This window comes from Tachyglossus aculeatus, unplaced genomic scaffold (genome assembly GCF_015852505.1).
Source record: "Tachyglossus aculeatus isolate mTacAcu1 unplaced genomic scaffold, mTacAcu1.pri SUPER_32, whole genome shotgun sequence".
NCBI classification, from domain to species: Eukaryota; Metazoa; Chordata; class Mammalia; order Monotremata; family Tachyglossidae; genus Tachyglossus; species Tachyglossus aculeatus.
Window position 1 is genome coordinate 3,268,458 of NW_024044838.1, and position 21,800 is coordinate 3,290,257.

Consider the following 21,800-nt stretch of genomic DNA (forward strand, 5'->3'; position numbering starts at 1 on the left):
TAGTAAAGGGTACTGTACCCAGAGAGCACTTAATTAATGCAATTATTAATTGTGGGCAGGGAATGTGTAGTAAAGCATACTGTACCCAGGGAGCACTTAATGCAATTATTAATTGTGGGCGGGGAACGTGTCTATTTTATATTGTGCTCTCCCAAGCGCTTAGTACAGTGCTTTGCACACAGTAAGTGATCAATAAACACAATTGAATGAATGAATGAATGAATGAATTCTGCAACTACTGTTACTACTGTTACTACTGTTGCTGCAATTATAAATGAATGAATGAATTCTGCAACTACTGTTACTACTGTTACTACTGTTGCTGCAATTATAACCACTATTCGGCCCCAACATTTATGTCACTTTACACACGCACAGGAAAAAATCACAATCAAATATCTCGGGTGTGTTTTATGTGCACAGTTGGGACTACAATGAAAATTGCAGAGAACCATGCCTCTAAACTGCTTTGCTAAGTGGTGGCACCTTCCCCAGTGGACCTATAACCAAAAATATATCTCAGGCCTGTTTATGCTTTAGGAGCCTCTCTCTGCACAGCTGCCGGCCTCTCTCTAAAGCCCTCAGTTAATACCAATTTTTTTTCTCTCCATGGAGACACAATCACAGACTCCCTGAACATGTTCACTGGCATCCTCAGCTCTGCCCTTCCTAAACAAACTTCCATAAATCTCTGTCCCCTAGGCCGGGAGGGAGCAATAAAGTCTCTTTCCCAGAGGCCTTTACCTCACTGCCCTGAAACCAGTCATTATAAGGGACCAACGAATCTGTTTAGAGGCTCACTGACAGCCCCCTTTTTCTTGTTCCTCAGATCTCCTTGAGCACCAGGCAGGCTGAGCCTGAGGTCTATGTGGAGACTCATCCCTCCCCGCGGAGAGCATCCTTGAGCTGTAGAGGAAAGGAGGCCAACCCAGATCAGCACAGCCCAGACGACCTCGACATTACACGTCTCCTCGTGAGTTCAGAACCTGAATCAACGAATAACCATTGTCACTGTCCCCTTGCCCCTCACATCCACACAGAGACCCTGCTCTGCCCCACTCTCAAACTCAGAACAAAGAGTGCCGGGTCAAACAAAGGGGATGGTTTGAGTATTCATCATTCAAGCAAACGTACACTGTCCCAAAGTGCTGTTGGGTGATTTGTGGGGGGCTGGGAATCCCCTCCAGGCACTTCACCTTTCTCTAACTTTTTCTGGAAGAACCCCACTTGGCCCGTTCCAGGATGAATTTCAATTCCCAAATCGGATTCCAGGGAGTGTGCTTATCTTGCCCTACCCTCTCCCGTGTTCTATCATGGATGTCAGGAAGCAGCGTAGCCTAGGGAAAGAGCATGAGCCTGGGAGTCAGAGAACCTGGTTTCTAATCTCATCTCCGCCACTTTTCTGATGAGTGACCTTGGGCAAGTCACCTAATTTCTCAGTACCTTGGTTTCCTCATCTGCAATATGGGGATTTAATCCTCCTCTGTCTGACTTAGACTGTGAGCCTCCAGTGGAACAGAGACTATATCCACCTTGATTAACTTGTATCTGCCCCAGTGTTTAGTGCAGTGCCTAGCGCATAGTAAAGACACAGCAAATACAGCTGTTTCTGTGTGCAGCTCTTTCTGGTGGAAAGAACCGGGAGTTTGAGCTGGAGGACATGAAGTCAAAATGTTGGAACAGACTGTCATAAATCATCTTTCCCAGACTTCTACCTCCTGGCTAAGGTCTAGAGAGTGGTGGCTGCCTTCGATGGGAGAGGAAAACACTGTCAGTTTCAGCTTGGAAGTTCTAGACTGGATGCTTCCTCTCTGGACTGTAAGTTCCTTGCAAGCAGGGAATCTGTCTACCAACTCTTATACTGTACTCTTCCAAAAGCCTAGCACAGTTCTCTGCACATAGTAAGCAATAAATACGAACAATGATGATGAGTATCTTTTCATCTCTCAAAGAAGCAGCGTGGTTTAGTGGAAAAAACATGGGCTTGGGAGTCAGAGATCATGAGTTCTAATTCTGGATCCACCATTTGTCAGCTGTGTGAATTTGGGCAAGTTATTTAACTTCTCTGTGCCTCGGTTACCTCATCTGTAAAATGAGGATTAAGACTGTGAGCCCCAAGTGGGAAAATCTGATTACCCTGTGTCTCCCCTAGTGCTCATAACAGTGCTTGGCACATAGTAAGCAGACCTTCCCAGACTGAGCTCCCTTTTTCCTCTCCTCCTCCTTATCCCCCCAACCCTACCTCCTTCCCCTCCCCACAGCACCTGTATATATGTTTGTACAGATTTATTACTCTTTATTTTACTTGTACACATTTACTATACTATTTATTTTGTTAATGATGTGCATCTAGGTTTACTTCTATTTATTCTGATGACGTGACACTTGTCCACATGTTTTGTTTTGTTGTCTGTCTCCCCCTTCTAGACTGTGAGACCGTTATTGTGTAGGGACCTTCTCTATATGTTGCCAACTTGTACTTCCCAAGCGCTTAGTACAGTGCTCTGCACACAGTAAGAGCTCAATAAATACGATTGAATGAATGAATGAATGAATTATTATTATTACCTTTCACCTTTCATGGTAGAAATAAATCTCTCTCTGCCAATGTTATTCACTGAACACCTGCTACATATAGAAACCAGTCTTAAGTGTGCAGGAGAGTATGCTAGAACAGAGTTAGTAATAATAATAATAATAATAATAATAATAATAATAATAATAATAATAATAATGGCATTTGTTAAGTCCTTACTATGTGCCAAGCACTGTTCTAAGCACTGAGGTAGATAGAAGATAATCAGGTTGTCCCACGTGGAGCTCACGGTTTTAATCCCCAATTTACAGATGAGATCACTGAGGCCCATAGAAGTTAAGTCGCCTGCCCAAGGTCACACAGCAGACAAGTGGTGGAACCGGGTAGATAGGTTCCTTTCCCACATCAAGTTTACAGTCAAGAGGGGGAGAGAGAGATACTAATATAAATAAATAATTTATGTATATACCTCCTCACTCCCCACTCTTCAAAACTCTTCAGTGTGTTCCCATTCTTCTCCACAATCAAAAAGAGACACCATCTTCATCTCTCTCCCTCTTACCTATCCACATTCTTCTCCAACTAAAAGCCCCAGCTTGAATTCTCTCAGCTCACTGGGCCTAGTTCCTTAATAATAATGATAATAATAATAATAACGGTATTTGTTAAGCACTTACTAAGTGCTAAGCACTTTTCTAAATTTTGGGGGAGAAACAAGCTTGGACACAGTCCCTGTCCCAAATAGGGCTCACAGTCTTAAACCTCATTTTTCAGATGAAGAAATTGAGGCACAGAGATGTGAAGTGACTTGCCCAAGGTCACACAGCAGACACGTAGTGGTCCTTCAGACTCCCAGGCCCGTGCTCTATCCACTAGGCCACCCTGTTTCTTCTTTCTTACATTTATTCCCAAGTTCAGACACTTCCATCAGAAATCTTCCCACTTCAAAGCTGCCAGACCTCAGCTCTTCCATCTTCAGAAGCCCTTGGGAAAAACCACCTCCTTCAGGAAGCTTTTTTTAAATGGTACTTGGTAAACACTTACTATGTCCCAGTAAGTGTACTAAGTCCTCGGGTAGATGATACAAGATAATGAGGTTGGACAGAGTACATGTTCCACATGGAGCTAACAGTCTAAATTGGAAGGACAGCAGAGAAGTGGTGAAGCTAGGATTCATTCATTCATGCATGCATGCATTCATTCATTCATTCAATCATATTTCCTGAGAGCTTACTGTGTGCAGAGCTCTGTACAAAGTGCTTGGGCGAGTACACTACAACAATAAACAGACACATTCCCTGCCTACAACCAGCTTACAGTCTAGAGTACGGAAGACAGATATCAATACAAATAAATGAATTATAGATATGTACGTAAGTACTGTATGGTTGGGCGTGGGGAAGAACCAAGGGAGCAAGTCAGGGTGATGCAGAAAATGACTTGCTCCCTTGGCAAGGTGGAGGGCAAGGTGGAGTGCTCCCTCTCTCCAGGCTCGCATCTCCCCTGCCCTCCAGGCTAGCATCTCCTCCTGCCTTCAGTACATCTCCATCTGGATGTCTGCCTGCCACCTAAAACTCAACATGTCCAAGACTGAACTCCTTGTCTTCCCTCCCAAACCCTGCCCTCTCCCTTACTTTCCCATCACTGTTGACGGCACTACCATCCTTCCCGTCTCACAAGACCGTAACCTTGGTGTCGTCCTCGACTCCGCTCTCTCGTTCACCCCTCACGTCCAATCCGTCACCAAAACCTGCCGGTCTCATCTCCGCAACATTGCCAAGATCCGCCCTTTCCTCTCCATCCAAACCGCTACCCTGCTCATTCAAGCTCTCATCCTATCCCGTCTGGATTACTGTATCAGCTTCCTCTCCGATCTCCCATACTCCTGCCTCTCCCCAATTCAATCCATACTTCACGTCACTGCCCGGATTGACTTTGTCCAGAAACGCTCTGGTCATGTTACATCCCTCCACAAAAATCTCCAGTGGCTACCAGTCAACCTACGCATCAGGCAGAAACTCCTCACCCTCGGCTTCAATGCTCTTCATCACCTCGCCCCCTCCTACCTCCCCTCCCTTCTCTCCTTCTACAGCCCAGCTCGCACCCTCCGCTCCTCTGCCGCTAATGTCTTCACCGTGCCTCGTTCTCGTCTGTCCCACCGTCGAACCCCGGCCCACATCATAGCCCTGGCCTGGAATGCCCTCCCTTCGCACATCCTCCTCTTCTTCCCTTCAAGGCCCTACTGAGAGCTCACCTCCTCCAGGAGGCCTTCCCAGACTGAGCCCCCTCCTTCTTTTCCCCTTCCTCCCCCTCCCCATCCCCCCGCCTTACCTCCTTCCCTTCCCCACAGCACCTGTATATACGTGTATATGTTTGTACGTATTTATTACTCTATTTATTTATTTATTTTCTTTGTATATATTTAGTCTATTTATTTTATTTTGTTAATATGTTTTGTTTTGTTCTCTGTCTCCCCCTTCTAGACTGTGAACCCACTGTTGGGTAGGGACCGTCTCTATATGTTGCCAACTTGTACTTCCTAAGCGCTTAGTACAGTGCTCTGCACACAGTAAGTGCTCAATAAATACGATTGAATGAATGAATGAATGAATGAATGAATGCTTTTAAGCCAATAGTGAGGTGTTTTTGTTTGATTCAGAGTTGGATGGACAACCACTGGAGTTTCTTGAGGAGTGGTGTGGCATGTCCTGAAGCTTTTTGTAGAAAAATGATCCGGGCAGCAGAGTGAAATACGGACTGGAGTGGGAAGTGGCAGGAGATTGGAAAGACAGTATGGAGACTGATGGAGTAATACAGGTAGGATAGAATGAGTGATTGCATTAGAGTGGTAGCAGTTCTGATGGAGAGGAAAGAGCGGATTTTAGCAATGTTGTGAAGGTGGGACCAACAGGATTTAGTGATGGATTGAATATGTGGGTTGAATGAAAAAGAGGAATCAAGGATAATTCCAAGGCTATGGGCTTGTGAGCCAGGAAGAATTCATTCATTCATTCATTCAATCGTATTTATTGTGCGCTTACTGTATGCAGAGCACTGCACTATGCACTTGGAAAGTACAATTCGGCATCATATACAGCCCCTACCCAACACCGTGATGGTGGTGCCATCTACACTGATGCGAAAGTCAGGGGGAGGACAGGGTTTGGGTGGGAACACAAGGAGTTCTGTTTTGGACATGTTAAGCTTGAGGTGGTGGGAGGACATTCAAGTAGACATGTCTTGAAGTCAAGAGGAAATGCGAGACTGAATAGAGAGAGAGACCAGAGCTGGAAATATAGATTTCGGTATCATCTGCATAGAGGTGGTAGTTGAAGCCATAGGAACAAATGAGTCCTCTAAGGGAGTAAATGGAGAACAGATGGGGATTAGAACCCAGGTCCTCTGAACCCCAGGCCTGAGCTCTTTTCACTAGGCCACGCTGCTTTTCTTGACCCAAATCCTTTCTTAAGCACCTAGAACGCCCTCCCTCCTCAAATCTGCCAATCACACTTCCCCGCTTCAAAGCCCTACTGAAGACTCATCTCCTCCTAGAGCCCTTCCCAGACTAAGCTCCCCTTTTCCTCAGCTCCCCCTGCCTTCCAAGCCGCCCCGACATCTTTCTTGTGCTCTATCCTGCTCCCCACCCCACAGCACTTCTGTGTATATGTACATATCTATAATTCTATTTATTCATATTGTTGCCTGTTTACTTGTTTTGATGTCTATCTTCTCCTTCGAGATTGCAAGCCCGTTGTAGGCGGGGATTGTCTCTATTGCTGAATTGACTTTCCAAACCCTTGGTACAGTGCTCTGCACATAGTAAGCGCTCAATAGATATGATCTAATGAATGACTGAGAAGTTCAGGAATTGTATGTTTTCGAATTAGGCATCCAGCTGGAATTTTAAAAGAACTCCAGTCTTCCACGTTCTCATTTCCTGTACACATTGTTTCCAGGAAATCCAAGTAGAAAATGGCCAACGTCTCCATGGTGACAGAATTCCTCTTGCTGGGGTTCTCGGAGGTCCGGGAACTGCAGCTGGTCCACACCGCGCTGTTCCTCCTGGTCTTCCTGGTGGCACTGACGGAGAATCTCCTTATCATCACCATCTCCGCCCTTGACCAGCGCCTCCACACTCCCATGTACTTTTTCCTCAGGCACCTGTCCCTCTTAGATATTTGCTACATCACCGCCACCGTCCCCAAGTCCATCCTCAATTCCTTGACCAAGAGCAGATCTATCTCCTTCCTGGGGTGTACTACAAAGGTCTTTTTATTTCTTCTTTTTGGTGGTTCAGAGGTTTTCATCCTTACAGCGATGCCCTATGACCGCTACACAGCCATCTGCTGCCCCTTGCGCTATGATATCATCATGAACCGAGAGGTTTGCGCGAAGATAGCCGCCGCCTCCTGGCTCAGCGGGGGTCTCTACTCCCTGATGAACACGGCCACCACCTTTTCCTCTCACTTTTGTGCTCCTCGCATCATACACCAGTTCTATTGTGAAGTCCCGCAGTTGCTCAAACTCATGTGCCCTGGAGAGGCCCGAGCAGAGGTCTGTGTTCTTGTCCTCAGTGTTATTTTCTGTTTGGTCTGCTTTGTATCCATCCTCGTGTCTTATGCCCATCTTTTCTTGGTGGTGTTGAAGATGCCGGCCACTGAGGGCCGGTCCAAAGCCTTCTCCACCTGTCTGCCTCACCTCGCTGTGGTCTCCCTGTTTCTTTTCACGAGTTCATTTGCCCATCTGAAGCCACCCTCATTCTCCCCATCGATAATGGACCTGCTGGTGTCCGTGTTATATACAGTACTGCCCCCCACCCTGAACCCCCTCATATACAGCCTGAAGAACAGGGACATGAAGGTTGCCCTGGGAAAGATCTTCTCTGTCCACTTCATTTTTAGGGTGAACTGATTCTCTCTCTTTGCTGTGGATGTGTACAGAGAGCTCTCATTCAGGAGGGGTTTGGCCAAAATGCTCCTTAGTAGAGAGCTTTCTCTTTCAATCCTCTCCTCATTGTCCTCCCCTCCCTCCATTCCCTCCGTGGCGTTCTTAGCTCTCTAGAAAGTCGGCGCTTAATAAATGCCATTGGCTAAGTGATTTATTGATTAATAAGTTTACTGATAAGGGGAGTACAGTGCAGCAGAATTATTAGACAGGTTCCCTGTCCACAGGAAGCTAAGAGTAGAGAGAGTTAAACTCGTTATGGGCAGGGAACATACCTGTTAATTCTGTACTGTATTGCACTCTCCCAAGCACTTAGGGCAGTGCTCTCCACATAGCAAACACTCAGTAAATATCATTAAAAAAGAGATAGTCTGAGAGAAGACTCTTCTTGGACATTTGGCATGGAGGTCAGGCTAAGCAGAAATCCTGAAAACGATAGTAGTAGTAATAATATTTAATATAAATTAAACACTTACTGTGTTCAGGGCACTGTACTAAGCACTGGAGAAATTGATTTGGGAGAAAATTAACACATGAGAATTAAACATGGTTTCCTCCCCGGGGGTGCTCACAATGTAAGATCGCTCATTACAGGGGAAACCATAGCTGCGGAAGTTACAAAACGATCATTTGAGTTTTTTATTTTGTTTTGTTTTATTTTTATGGTAGTTTTTGACACTATGTGTTAAGCCATGGGCTATGCACTGGATTAGATACAAATTCATTAATGGTAGAGCATTGACATTGGTTGTGGTATTAATGGCACCACTTGGAACAGTGCTCGGCACTTAGAACAATACCCAGAGTTTAGACCAGTGCCTGGTACATTCATTCCATCGTATTGAATGAACATAGGAAGCACTTAACAACTACCATAAAAAATTAAAAAAATGAACATTGCAACAATGTTCTAGTCCCTTTGGCTATCAATGGGACCTAATGATGATGGTATTTATTAAGTGCTTACTATATATCAAGCATTGCCTACAGCACACTATTCACGGGAGGGGGTTGGGGGGCAGCCCTATCAAGCTACTCCCGACCACATCCCAGAGTTCCACTCTGATTTCCAACAAGGTGGACTGAATATTCCGGGGACCCCAGTAAATGGTCAGGGTAACATATGGCCTTCTATCCCACCCGATTGACCTAACCTGAAGGGAGGGGCCTTTGCCACTTCCCTACGGCTGGTCTCTCCATTCACTCAGGTCCGGGTGCAGGGGTGCAGAAGGTACCACTGGAGGCTGAGTGAACGGGACTCCTTTTTTTGCGCCCTTTGACACTTTCTGTGCTTCAGCTGTGGGTTTGCATTCCCCTGTGGTATACTTCTAATCTCTAGGTATTCTTTTCCACAGGGCGAACAGCACGGTGTTCGGCCGCTTATCTATCTTTTCTCATTTGGTCCTGGCTGCTATTAAATCTCTCCAAATTTGTGGTTGGAATACCGTCTGTATTGCTCCTTCTGGAGTGATGGGTTTTTTCGGGGCCACCCCTCGAATCCTGCCAGGCTTTGCAATCAGCCCTTCTAGATACAACAAAGCCAGTATAAGATCTACGACAAGCTTGCCCATCTTTTCCTCAACCAGGGACAGCAACACTCCCTGTATGTGTGCGTGTGTCGTAGGGGTTGTGGGGCGGGGTCACCGACCTGAGGATCTTACTGCGCATCCGAGAATTCAAGAGTACTGCATAGGGGCTATAATCCCCCCCGGCATATATTTGCTGTCCCATTCCCAACCTTCTCAATAACGCGCATGCTCCTACTATATCCACCGAATCTTGGTTCCGTGGGTAGCTCGTCCGGGGTGGCCCAGGTGTCTTTTACTGGGGCCACTGCCCAATCCATCAGGGAGTAGTTACCCGTGTTGGCCTCACCTAACTTCAAATGCTGCCTGATTTGAGGAGTAGCAACAACTCCAGTTAGTTTAGCTAATTCCTGTGATTTTAACATAATCCCGTCACTCCCCTGGTCCCAGCATCGGACCGTCCAGGACAGCAGCATTTCTCGAGGCTGCTGCCGGTATTGCTTGAGGACCTCCATCAGTTCTTCCGGGGTATAATCCCATATAGTGATGTAGTCTCTAAATTCAGGGTTCCCTATCCCTTCATGGCTCAGGATAGTTTTAGTTTCCTGAGTGATGAAGGGTCGTACCCTTCCCTCGATGTTTTCTTCTATGATGTTTATCATTTTCTCATCACCCCATTCTTCATTTGGGTGCCAGGTGTCCGGGTCCAAGTTGGTGCCCATTATATAAATTCATTCAATCGTATTTATTGAGTGCTTACTGTGTGCAGAGCACTGTACTTGGCGCTTGGGAAGTACAAGTTGGCAACATGTAGAGAGGGTCCCTACCAAACAACAGGCTCACAGTCTAGAAGGGGGAGACAGACAACAAAACAAAACATGTGAACAGGTGTCAAGTCTTCAGAACAACTAGAAGTAAAGCTAAATGCACATCATTAACAAAATAAATAGAATAGTAAATATGTACAAGTAAAAGAAATAGGGTAATAAATCTGTACAAACATATATACAGGTGCTGTGGGGAGGCGAAGGAGGTAGGGCGGGGGGGATGGGGAGGAGGGGAGGAAAAAGGGGGCTCGGTCTGGGAAGGCCTCTTGGAGGAGGTGAGCTCTCAGTCGGGCTTTGAAGGGAGGAAGAGAGCTAGTTTGGCCGATGTGTGGAGAGAGGGCATTTCAGGTTAGGGGGAGGACGTGGGCCGGGGGTCGACGGTGATGGAGAGCCTTGAAGCCAAGAGTGAGGAGTTTTTGCCTGATATGTAAGTTGACGGGCTTCCACTGGAGATTTTTGAGGAGGGGAGTAACATGCCCAGAGGGTTTCTGCACAATGATGATCCGGGCAGCAGCGTGAAGTATAGACTGAAGTGGGTAGAGACAGGAGGATGGGAGATCAGAGAGGAGGCTGATGCAGTAATCCAGTCCGGATAGGATGAGAGATTGAACCAGCAAGGTAGCGGTTTGGATGGAGAGGAAAGGGCGGATCTTGGCTATGTTGTGAAGGTGAGACCGGCAGGCTTTGGTGACGGATTGGATGTGAGGGGTGAACGAGAGAGTGAAGTCGAGGATGACACCAGGGTTGCGGGCTTGTGAGACGAGAAGGATGGTAGTGTCGTCTACAGTGATGGGAAAGTCAGGGAGAGGACCCGTACCCTGGAGCGGCCCATAGGTCGCTTCTTCAGCTTTGCTAGTCTGCACCCCAAGATGACCCCCTTCTCGACTGCTTCTTAGGCGGTCTGATTTGCCGTTTGTAGGAGTCCCGCATAAAGCTCTTTCGACTCCTGGTTCTCGCGAGCCACCTTTTCAGCTTCGCGGGCCTTACTTTCGCTTTCCAGCCGCATATTCATGTCATGATGGCATGCTGCCAGCAGAATCCACCCTAGGTTCTCAACGGCTCTCGTCTCTGATTTCGACATTTTATGGATGTCCAAGGATGGTAGAGTGTCCTCTATGCCCTTCGGGGTCTCCACTAGAGCACACTATTCCCGGGTGTGGGCAGCCATATCAAGCACTTCAGCTACTCCCGACCACATCCCCGTGTTCCACTCTGATTTCGATATCTTATGGATGTCCAGGGCTCGTAGAGCGTCCTCTGTGCCCTTTGGGGTCTCCACTAGAGCACGCCATTCCCGGGGGGCGGGGGGCAGTAATATCAAGCACTTCAGCTACACCTTTCCACACCCCCGAGTTCCACCCCGGGATCTGAGATCCCGGGCATCCCGCCTCCTTTTTACCCATGTCTGGGGTTTGGGTCGTCGCCACCCAATCCTGCCGACTACACCATTGTGGGGAGATGCCCCCCAGGTCAGCTGGGATCGCCGACCAGAGGGTGGTTGCGGGTTCTTTAGGTTGGATGACAACGAACCAAAGACCAGACATCGAGCCAGAGTGATCAGTTCTGCCTCTTTATTGGGTGTACTCACATAGATTTAGCGCAGCAAGCAGGTGAAGGAGGGAGTCCGAGGCCTAATCATCAGGGTAGGTTCTTCAGGGCTTGGTCTAAACGCCTACAACTAAAAATAGCAGCAATGCCTCTTATATAAGAAGCCCCCTCATAGCGATTAGCCCTCCCTTTTTCCCAGGATGTCTATCTGATTTGGACAGTTCCCGTTCCACAGCCTTGTAGCATCCGTGTCCTTGCTGTGGGTTGCTCAGGCGGAGGGAAGGGGTGAATTCACAGATAAGGAACTCTTCCCACAGTGGGAAAGGTTGTAATCCCTGCCCCCCTGGGCTTTCCAGCCTACTGGGCTAGGTTTACACAGTTCAATTTTCTATCAATCGATTAATCTCGAATCCTGTTTATTGACCGCTTATTGTGTACACTAAGCACTTGGGGATTAAAACTAATGATAGTAGTACTTGTTAAGCTCTTACTATGTGTGAGAAGAGTGCCATATTTGTGAATTCACCCCCTCCCTCCGCCTGGAAAACCGACAGCATGGACACGGAACTGCTACGCTACAAGGTTGCAGAATGGGAACTGTCCCAATCAGATAGATATCCTGGGAATACGGGGAGGGCTAACCGGTACGAGGGGGCTTCGTATATAAGAGGCATTGCCCTCCACCCCACGGAATGGGGTGCTCTAGTGGAGACTCCAAAGGACATAGAGGACGCTCTACGATCCCTGGACATACATAAGATATCCAAATCAGAGAGGAGAAGCGTTGCGAACCTAGGGTGGCTGCTGCTGGCAGCATGCCAACATGTAATGAATATGTGGCTGGAAAGCGAAAGTAAGGCCCGTGGGGCCGAAAAGGTGGCTCGCGAGAACCAGGAGTCGAAAGAGCTTTATGCGGGACTCCTACAAACGGCAAATAAGACTGCCAAAGAAGCCGTCTAGAAGGGGGTCATCTTGGGGTGCAGGCTAGCAAAGATGAAGGGGCAACCGATAAGCAGCCGCAGGGTACGGGCACTTAAGACTGGAACCCGAACGTGTGGCACCGAAATGAAGAATGGGATGATGACGAAACGATAAACATCATAGAAGAAGACACTGAGGGAAGAGTATGACCCCTCATCACTCAGGAAACTAAAACCATCGTGAGACCTGAAAGGATAAGGAGCCCCGAACCCAGAAAGCACATCACTGTACGGGATTATTCCCCCGACAGAACTGATGGAGGTCCATAAGCAATACCAGCAGTAGCCTCAAGAAACGCTGCTGTCCTGGATGGCCAGATACTGGGATCAGGGGGGTGACCCAACTTGTACTTCCCAAGCGCTTAGTAGAGTGCTCTGCACACAGTAAGCGCTCAATAAATACGATTGAATGAATGAATGAATGAATGAATGACGGGATTATGTTAAAATCACAGGAATTAGCTAATCTAACTGGAGTTTCACCTAACCCCCAAGTCAGGCAGCAATTGAAGGTGGGTCAGACCAACATGGGTAACCACTCCCTGATGGATTGGGCAGTGGCCCCAGTAAAAGACACCTGGACCGGACGAGCTACCCGCTGAACCAGAGGATTGGGTGGATATAGAAGGGGCATACGCGTTATTGAGAAGGTTGGGAATGAGACAGCAAATATATGTCGGGGGGAGATTATAGCCCCGATGCAGCACCCTTGAATTCTCAGATGTGCAGTAAGATCCTCCGGTCGGTGACCACCCTCCATACACACATAAAGGGAGCGTTGCTGCCCCTGGTTGAGGAAAAGTTGGGCAAGCCTGTCATAGACCTTATGCCGGCCTTGTGGAATCTGGTGGGGCTGATTACAAAGCCTGGCAGGATTCGAGGGGTGGCCCCGAAAAAACCCATCGCTCCGGAAGGAACAATACAGAAGGTATCCCAACCCCAAATTTGGAGAGATTTAATAGCGGCCGGGACCAAACGAGAAAAGATAGATAAGCAGCCAAACACTGTGCTGTTCGCCCTGTGGAAAGAAAAATACCTAAAAATCAGAGGTATACCACAGGGGAATGCAAACCCACAGTTCCCGAAAGTGTCAACGGGTGCAATAAAAGGAGACCCGTTCACTCAGCCCCGAGTGGTGCTTTCTGCACTGCTGTACCCAGACCTGAGCGAATGGATAGACCAGCTGTAGGGAAGTAGCCAAGACCCCTCCTTTCAGGTCAAGTCAGTCGGACAGAATAGAAGGCCATATGTTACCCTGACCATTTACTGGGGTCCCCTGAATATTCAGTTCACCCTCGCCTTGGCGGACACCGGTGCAGAAGTCTTATACATGGGGACCCCAGAAAATTCATGAGCTACCGTATGTGGCTAGAAGGGTTTGGGTTGGGGGGCACAGCACCTCCGCCGTGAGAACCACCCTCCGATTTGGTGTGGCCCGGATGGCCCCCACCACCTATCTGGTGCTCATCATGGCAGTACTCGAGTGTATATTGGGGGTGGTGACATTTGAGTTCCACCACATGTCTGCTGTGTGACCTTGGGCAACTCACTTCACTTCTCTGAGCCTCAGTTACTTCATCTGTAAAATGGGGATTAAGACTGTGAGCCCCACGTGGGACAACCTGATCATCTCGTATCCCCCCAGAGCTTAGAACAGTGCTTCGGAAATAGTAAGCGCTTACCAAATGCCATTATTGTTATTATTTGAGGACCCAGGACCCCCTATCTCTATCCCCTCGATATCAATTTGCGAGAAGTGGCCTGTGGAGAAGGGGGAGGAGGTGCCACCAGCTGGCACAAGGTACACTGATGGGTCAGCCAAAGGGAACCCCAGAATATGGGCAGCGGTTGCAGTCCACCTCCACCGCCCCCTCAATGGCTACCATCCGCTGGGAAGAAGGGATCCGTCAGTCCAGCCAATGAGCTGAAGTCAGGGCAGAAGGGATGCACCTATCCACACATCTGATGTAGATGCCTTGGCAACAAACTCGTGGGCCGTATACAGCAGCCTAGCCCCATGATTGGGGTTGTGGGAAGCCAAGGGGTGGATGATAGCACGGGGAGAGGTATGGGGAAATGAGATGTGGCATGAGCCCGGGAGGGCCCCTTCACCGTTTACCATGTGCCAGTTCACCAGGGAACTCCCAGGAATAACGAGGCAGACGCGCTCACACAGGTTCAGGAGACACGGCCCACCAACGCCACCCGGGGGGTACATGAGGCACTCGTAGGGGGGTGGATGTCATGTGCCCAGCCCTCCGGGGACCGGAGTGGGAAGGAACCAGCAGGGAGGTGTGCGAATTCTTGCGAGATTGTAAACGTTGTATGCAAAAGAATTCGCGGACCTATATCCAACATAGGGCCCCTGCCCCTAAGCCAGGTAAAGAGATACACACTAACCGTGCTGGTTACTCGTACGGGAGTGGAGTTCCCGTACACGGTGGCAGCAGCCATGCAGGTTGCTACTATGCAAGGGCTTCAGGTAATGGAGGTTGGATACGGCTTGCCGGCCTGCATAGATTCGGATCAGGGGACCCACGTTATGGGGCACGAGCTCAAGGAGTGGGCCGTGCAACATGACATTCTGTGACCCTTACCCAGCTGGAAGGTGACACCACCACTCCAGCACCATTGACGGCGGAACCGAGGTGTATTGGGATGCCTCCCCTAAAGGACGATGGTTTCCTGCCACTGTAATCGCAGCCAGAGGATACAATGGGACGTGGGAGACTGACGGTACTCAGCATCATTATGCAGGTGCCCTGCCACATGCTGGATACTTCTCATGATTTGAGTGTGAACGTCACGATGTCAAAGACAAGTGTCACAAATGTCACCGCGGTGGACACTGCATCGTGGCAGATCACCGATATCACGGGCACGAAAGTGGCATGGCTGCGCCTCAACTCAATAACCGAGAAACCAGGCAGATATGAGGATCAAGGAGCATTAGCAGCATCCATCATGCTGTCTGGGAGATGCCCCAACCAGATCACCCTTCCATGGCACAAGTATGGTTATTGGCTGAATGCCCCCGCCCCGAGCTGGGAAAATGCCACAGACGATTCCTGGAACTCGGGCATGCCCCTGATTGTTGTCGAAGTAATACCAGACAATATGGACAATGGATACCCAGGGACCAGGGCCGCATACCTATGGGAAGCCACCCTGGAAGGGCTGTTCACCCAAACTCGATGGACTAGCAAGGCAACCTCCTGGTCTCTGGAACCATGGTGGGTGGATACCCATCACCCATACTGCTCCACTGCCCTGGCCTAGCTCTAGCGACAATTGACCTGGTGGGTAGGGAACCAGTCGCCAGCAAGGGCCCCCGAACGACGGAAGAAAGACGTCACTGCGTGGGTCAGCAGCATCCTGGGAGTATGGTACCAAGCGGACATAAAAGGCCTATGGGATGCCTGAGGCCTAGACCTCCTCCAATATGAAAGCCAGATCCAGCAGCTAATTAACACTGGAATGTTGCAGGATGTCGGCGGGAGGAGAAGAATTGCACTGTCAGCTGGAGCTCTGAAAACATGAGCGGGCATCCTGGGGAGCTGGACCGTTGCGCCTGAAATGTAGCATGGTCAGATGCCTGCATTCACACTCAGTAAGGACTGCTACCATATCTCACCACCCTAACGGAAGAAGTAAGCCGAACACAGTGGCCCCCCAGCCTGGCTCGCCAATATCCAGCCTCTGTTGCATAGCCGGTCATTCAGGTACTATACAGCGGGTGTACCACCCACTACTGTAAACTGAGAGTACGCCATAAGGTGGGCAACTCTCCCCTGCGAGTCACAACCCTAGTAGGATTAGGGATAGTGCAGGATGGCAAGTGGGTGGTCCCCCTGGGAGAGAGATGGGAATGGTGGAATGGGTCCAGGAATCAATGGGAGCCCTTCTCTCCTTCTGCATGTACCCAAGTAAAGATGGAGTTGCTCTGCTCACATAAACCCAGGGGGCGTGAGAGAGTACAGGACAGTAGGTCGATTTCCATCACCTGGGTGGAGGAGGGACACTACTGGTATTTGGGTAATGGGAAATTCTGTTGGACGTGTAGAGAACATATGAACATAACCATGATTCATTCATTGATTCAATCATATTTATTGAGCGCTTACTGTGTACAGAGCACTGTACTAAGCGCTTGGGAAGTACAAGTCGGCAACATATACAGATGGTCCCTACCCAACAACTGGCTCACAGTATAGAAGGGCGAGACAGACAACAAAACAAAACATGTGTCAAAATCGTCAGAACAAATAGAATTAAAGCTATATGTGCATCATTAACAAAATAGACTAGTAAATATGTACAAGTAAAATAAATTGAGTAACAAATCTGTACAAATATATATACAGGTGCTGTGGGGAGGGGAAGGAGGTAGGACGGGGAGCATGGGAAGGAGGAGAGGAAAACGGGGACTCAGTCTGGGAGGCCAGAGGTGGGACGTGGGCCAGGGTTCGACCGTGGAACAGGCTAGAATGAGGCACAGTGAGGAGGTCAGGGACAGAGAAGTTGAGTGTGCGGGCTGGGCTGTAGAAGAGAAGGGGGTTTATGTAGGAGGGGAAAAGGTGATAGAGAGCTTTGCAGCCAATAGTGAGGAGTTTTTTCTTCATGTGAACATTGATTGACAACTACTGGAGATTTTTGAGGAGTGGAATGACATGCCCAGAGCGTTTCTGTAGAAAGATAATCCGGGCATCAGAGTGAGGTATAGACTGAAGTGGGGAGAGACAAGAGGATGGGAGATCAGAAAGGAAGTTGGTGCAGTAATCCAGTCGGTATAGGATGAGAGATTGTACCAACAAGGCAGCGGTTTGATAGAGAGGAAATTGTGCATCGTGGCGTTGTTGTGAAGGTTAGGCCTGCAGGTTTTGGTAATGGATTGGATGTGTGGGGTGAATGAGAGAGTGGAATCAAGGATGACACCAAGGTTGCGGGCTTGTGAGATGAGAAGGATGGTAGTGCAATCCACATTGAAGGTAAAGTCAGGGAGAGGACAGGGAAGATGGAGAGCTCATTCCCGGACATTTTCAGTTTTAGGTGGCGAGCAGACATCCAGGTGGAGATGTCCTGAAGGCAGGAGGAGATAAGAGCCTGGAGGGAGGGAGAACAGAGGTGGAGATGTAGATTTGGGTGTCTTCTGCATAGAGATGATAGTTGAATCCGTTGGAGTGAATGAGTTCACCAAGGGAGTGAGTATAGATGGAGAACTGAAGACGACCAAGAACTGACCCTTCAGGAATTCCTACAGTTAGGGGATGGGAGGGGTAGGAAGAGCCCTTGACAAGACCCAGACAGAATGGACAGAGAGACGAGGAGAACCAGGAGAGGACAGAGTCGGTGAAGCCAAAATGGATAACGGATTGAGGAGAAAGGAATGGTTGACAGTGACAACGACAGCTGAGAGGTTGCGGAGGATTACGATAGAGTAGGAGCCATTAGATTTGGCAAGAAGGAGGTCATTGGTGGCCTTTGATAGGGCACTTATCGGTGGAGTGGAGGGGACGGAAGCCAGATTGGAGGGGGTCCAGGAGAGAGCTGGAGTTGAAGAATTCGAGGCACCGAGTATAGACGACTTGCTCGAGGAGTTTGGAAAGGAAGGGCAGGAGGGAGATAGGGCGACAATTGGAAGAGGAAGTGGGGTCAAGAGAGGGTCATTTTAGGACGAGGGTGACGTGGACGTGTTAGAAGGCAGAGGGGAAGTGCTCTACCGATTTTATAACACTAAACCAAACTCAGACTGCAATTAGTGTGTGTCACTTTACAAAGGAGGACACTGAGGCCCAGAGACGTAAAGTGACTTGCTGAAGGTCCCACATCAGTAATGAGACAGAGGCAAGATTAGAACCCAGATCCTATGACTCCCACTAAGCTATTCTTGGGAGAGTACAATAGAACAGAGCTGGCAGTTGTGTATGCTGACCTCAAGGTGCTCACAGTCAAGAAGAGAACTCTTGGGCGCATGCTTTTTCCACTAAATGAGGATGGAAATGAGTTGATTCCTGCTTGGGATAGGTGAAGTCGGTTTAGTGGACTGGGAAATGAATCATGCTAGCTAGTTGGAGGAGGGGGATTTTAGCAGTGCTCAAAATTCAGAAAGAACTGTGCTCTCTCTGATTTTGAGTCGCTAACAGAGAGATTTCCAGGCTAGGATGGAAACGGGAAAGTCAGTGGCAAGTAACAACTACAAAGCTGATTTGAGAGCTGAGAAGACGTGTTGAACGATGGAAAGGGGGTGAAGTGCAGTCATAGGGCAGAGAGCCTTCAAGACGATTGTGAGTTTTCATTGCTTGCCAAAAGACAGAAGTTGTCTTGAGGGGAGGTTGAGGAGAGGAGTGATGTAGGCTAAGTGATGCTTTAGGAAAGGCCTAGATGAATGATGAGGTATGCTTGTGTTTGTGTGAGTACAAGTGTGAATGCAGATATGTGAGCAAATGGAATCAGTTTAGAGAATAAGTGGGTTTTTTGTTGTTGTTTGTGGGTTTATGGTAACGTTAAGTGCTTTTTATGTCAGGTACTGTACTAAGCACTGGGGTGGATACAGGCTAATCAGGTTGGATATAGCCCATGCCCCATAGGGTACTCACATTTGTAATACCCAATTTACAGTTAAGGCAACCGAGACACAGAGAAGGTAAGTGACAGGCCCAAGGTCAAACAGCAGAGATGGAGAGGGGACAGGATTTGAATCCAGGTCCTTCTGTCTACCAGGCCTATTCTCTCTTCAGTAAATGGATGAATTATGTGCCAAGGCACTTCTTGTTTGATTCTAAAACCACTGAAAAAAATTTCTCACAACAGTTATGTACATATCTTTATGTTCTCGTACCTCTGCTATATGTTATTCATTTTAGTTTCAGACTCCTCAACCAAAAATAATACTCGAGATTTATTAAGTGTTTACTATGTTCCAAGCAAACTATTAAGTTCTGGGGGAGTTTCAAAACAATCTGGTAGAACACAGTCCGTGTCACACAAGGGATTCACAGACTAAGCAGGAGGGATAACAGGTATCAAATCCTTACTTTACTATTGAGAAACTTGAGGTGTAGAGAAATTATCACTTTTCCATGGCTATGTAGCCAAGTGGTAGAGTTGGGATTGGAACCCAGGTCCTCTGACTCCCAAGCCTGTGTTCATCCCAGTAGTGCACCCTGCTTCTACACAGTTCAAAGCTTGGTGCTTCCAATAGAATGGAAGCTCCTTTGGGCAATGATCATATGTACTAATACCATGTCCTCTGTAGGTACTCATTAAATAGAATTGATTGACTTAGTCCTGCTCCTTCACCCCCAATATCAATGTCTTTAAATGTCTCAATGTATTCCCTCTTCTTGTGCAGGGAGTCGACATTGATGGCGGCGGTTGTTCTGGATGGCCACCAAGGTCGCCGGGTGACTAAAGAATTAGACAGCATGTGACTGCCGAAAGGTTTAATAAAGTTTTATTGGTAAGGCCGAAGACCGAATAGGGGTAACGCACCGGGCGGGCTCAGTTCCTTAAGGGAAAAGGCCCCGAGTGCCCGATGCAACGAGCTTAAATACTGCTGTCGCTGATCACAGTGATTGGTACAGATTTGAAAACAGCGGGGACTGGATTGATGCAGATTTGGTACAGATTTGGTGCAGAGCTGGGCGGAGTCTACCTCCTTATTTGCTTTGGTTCCCCGACCCAGCCAGTGGGCTGCAGGGTCTAAGGCCCACACCAAATATGGCAAGAGGACCGCGTACATTCAAACAGTATCTGCAACCTTTCCATGGAGCATGGGGTCCCCATCAACACCATTCCCCAGAAATGTTCAATGGCTCCACAGTGATGGAATTCCTCCTACTGGGATTATCGGAGTTCCAGGAGCTGCAGCTGGTCCAGGCCACGCTGTTCCTCCTGGTCTACCCGATGGCTCTGATAATAATAATAATAATAATGGCAGTTATTAAGCGCTTACTAAGTGCAAAGCCCTGTTCTAAGCGCTGGGGAGGTTACAAGGTGATCGAGGTGTCCCACGGGGGGCTCACAGTCTTAATCCCCATTTTGCAGATGAGGTAACTGAGGAACAGAGAAGTTAAGTGACTTGCCCAAAGTCACACAGCTGACAATTGGCGGAGCCGGGGTTTGAACCCATGACCTCTGACTCCAAAGCCTGGGCTCTTTCCACTGAGCCAAGCTGCTTCTCTGATGAGGAATCTCCTCATCCTTGTCGTCACCACCCTTGGCCGGCTCCTCCACACCCCCATGTACTTCTTCCTCAGGAACCTGTCCCTCATCCACCTCTGCTACATTTCTGTCACTCTTCCCAAATCCATTCACAACTCCCTGACGGACCGTCGATCCATCTCCCTCCTGAGCTGTGCTGCCCAGGTCTTCCTGGTGGTCTTTTCGACCCCTTCAGATCTGGTTGTCCTTACGGTGATGTCCTACGACCGCTATGCCACCATCTGAAGCCCCCTGCGCTATAAGCTCATCATGAACAAAACAGCCTGTGGAAAGATGGCAGGGTGCTTTTTAGGGTCTTGTATTCAGGTTCGACCTTCTCCCTGAGCTTCTGTGCACCCAACGTCGTCCAACAGTTCTTCTGTGACGTCCCTTCCCTGCTGAAGTACTCCTGCTCGGAAGACCACGTTGCCGTCGATGTAAGCGTGAATGCCGGGGTAGCTTTAGCTGTCGTCTGCTTCGTTTCCATTGTCGTCTCCTCCATCCGCAACTTCTGAACCATGCTGAGGATGCCGGCCGCCGACGGCTAGGCCAGGTCCTTCTCCACTTTATTGCTTCACCTCATCATCGTCACCATCTTTCTCTCTATGGTCGCCATCGCCAACTTCAAGCCAGTGTCAGACTCCCCCTTGGCGCTGGATCTACTGGTGTCCATTTTCTATACCGTGGTGCCACCTGCTATGAATTCCCTCCTCTACAGTCTGAGGAAACGGGAAATGAAGGCCTCTCAGGGGAGAATCCTAAAGGGGAAATTCCAAATCCCTCCTCTATGGGACAAAATGTCTGCTTCCTTACACCGATTATCCCATCCCTCATCAGCTAGCCTACAAATCCAAAGATAAAGTCCAGGGACTGGAATTGTTAGTGTCTGGGAGAGAGGCTGATAAGACGTGTGTGACTGAACATTTATGGTTTGGGGGGCATCAAGACCTAATGGAACGAACATGTGGCTGGGAGTCGTAAGACTTGAGATGTTTACCCAATTTTGCCACTGATCTGCTGGGCGACCTTGGACCACTTGACCTCTCCGGGCCTCCAGGATTCAATACGTTCTCTCTTTCTCTCTCTCTCTCTCACCCTCTGAGCCCCTCTGGACCGGGAAATATGTCTCTTTCGATTATTCTGTGTCTACTCCAGCAGTCTTTTGCAAGTACATTCTTAATCAACTCAAGAATTAAAATGTCGATACAATGAATAATGATAAAAAACAAGTATTGTA

At 48.5% G+C, this 21,800-nt stretch overlaps 1 protein-coding gene across 1 annotated transcript; it reads left to right on the plus strand.

Annotated features, from left to right (window-relative positions):
* Nucleotides 1-6,508: 6,508 nt before the first annotated feature.
* Nucleotides 6,509-7,447, plus strand: LOC119921893 (olfactory receptor 14A16-like). The gene has a single exon (XM_038741875.1). The coding sequence runs from the start codon at nt 6,509-6,511 to the stop codon at nt 7,445-7,447; it is 939 nt and encodes a 312-aa protein (XP_038597803.1).
* Nucleotides 7,448-21,800: the final 14,353 nt, after the last annotated feature.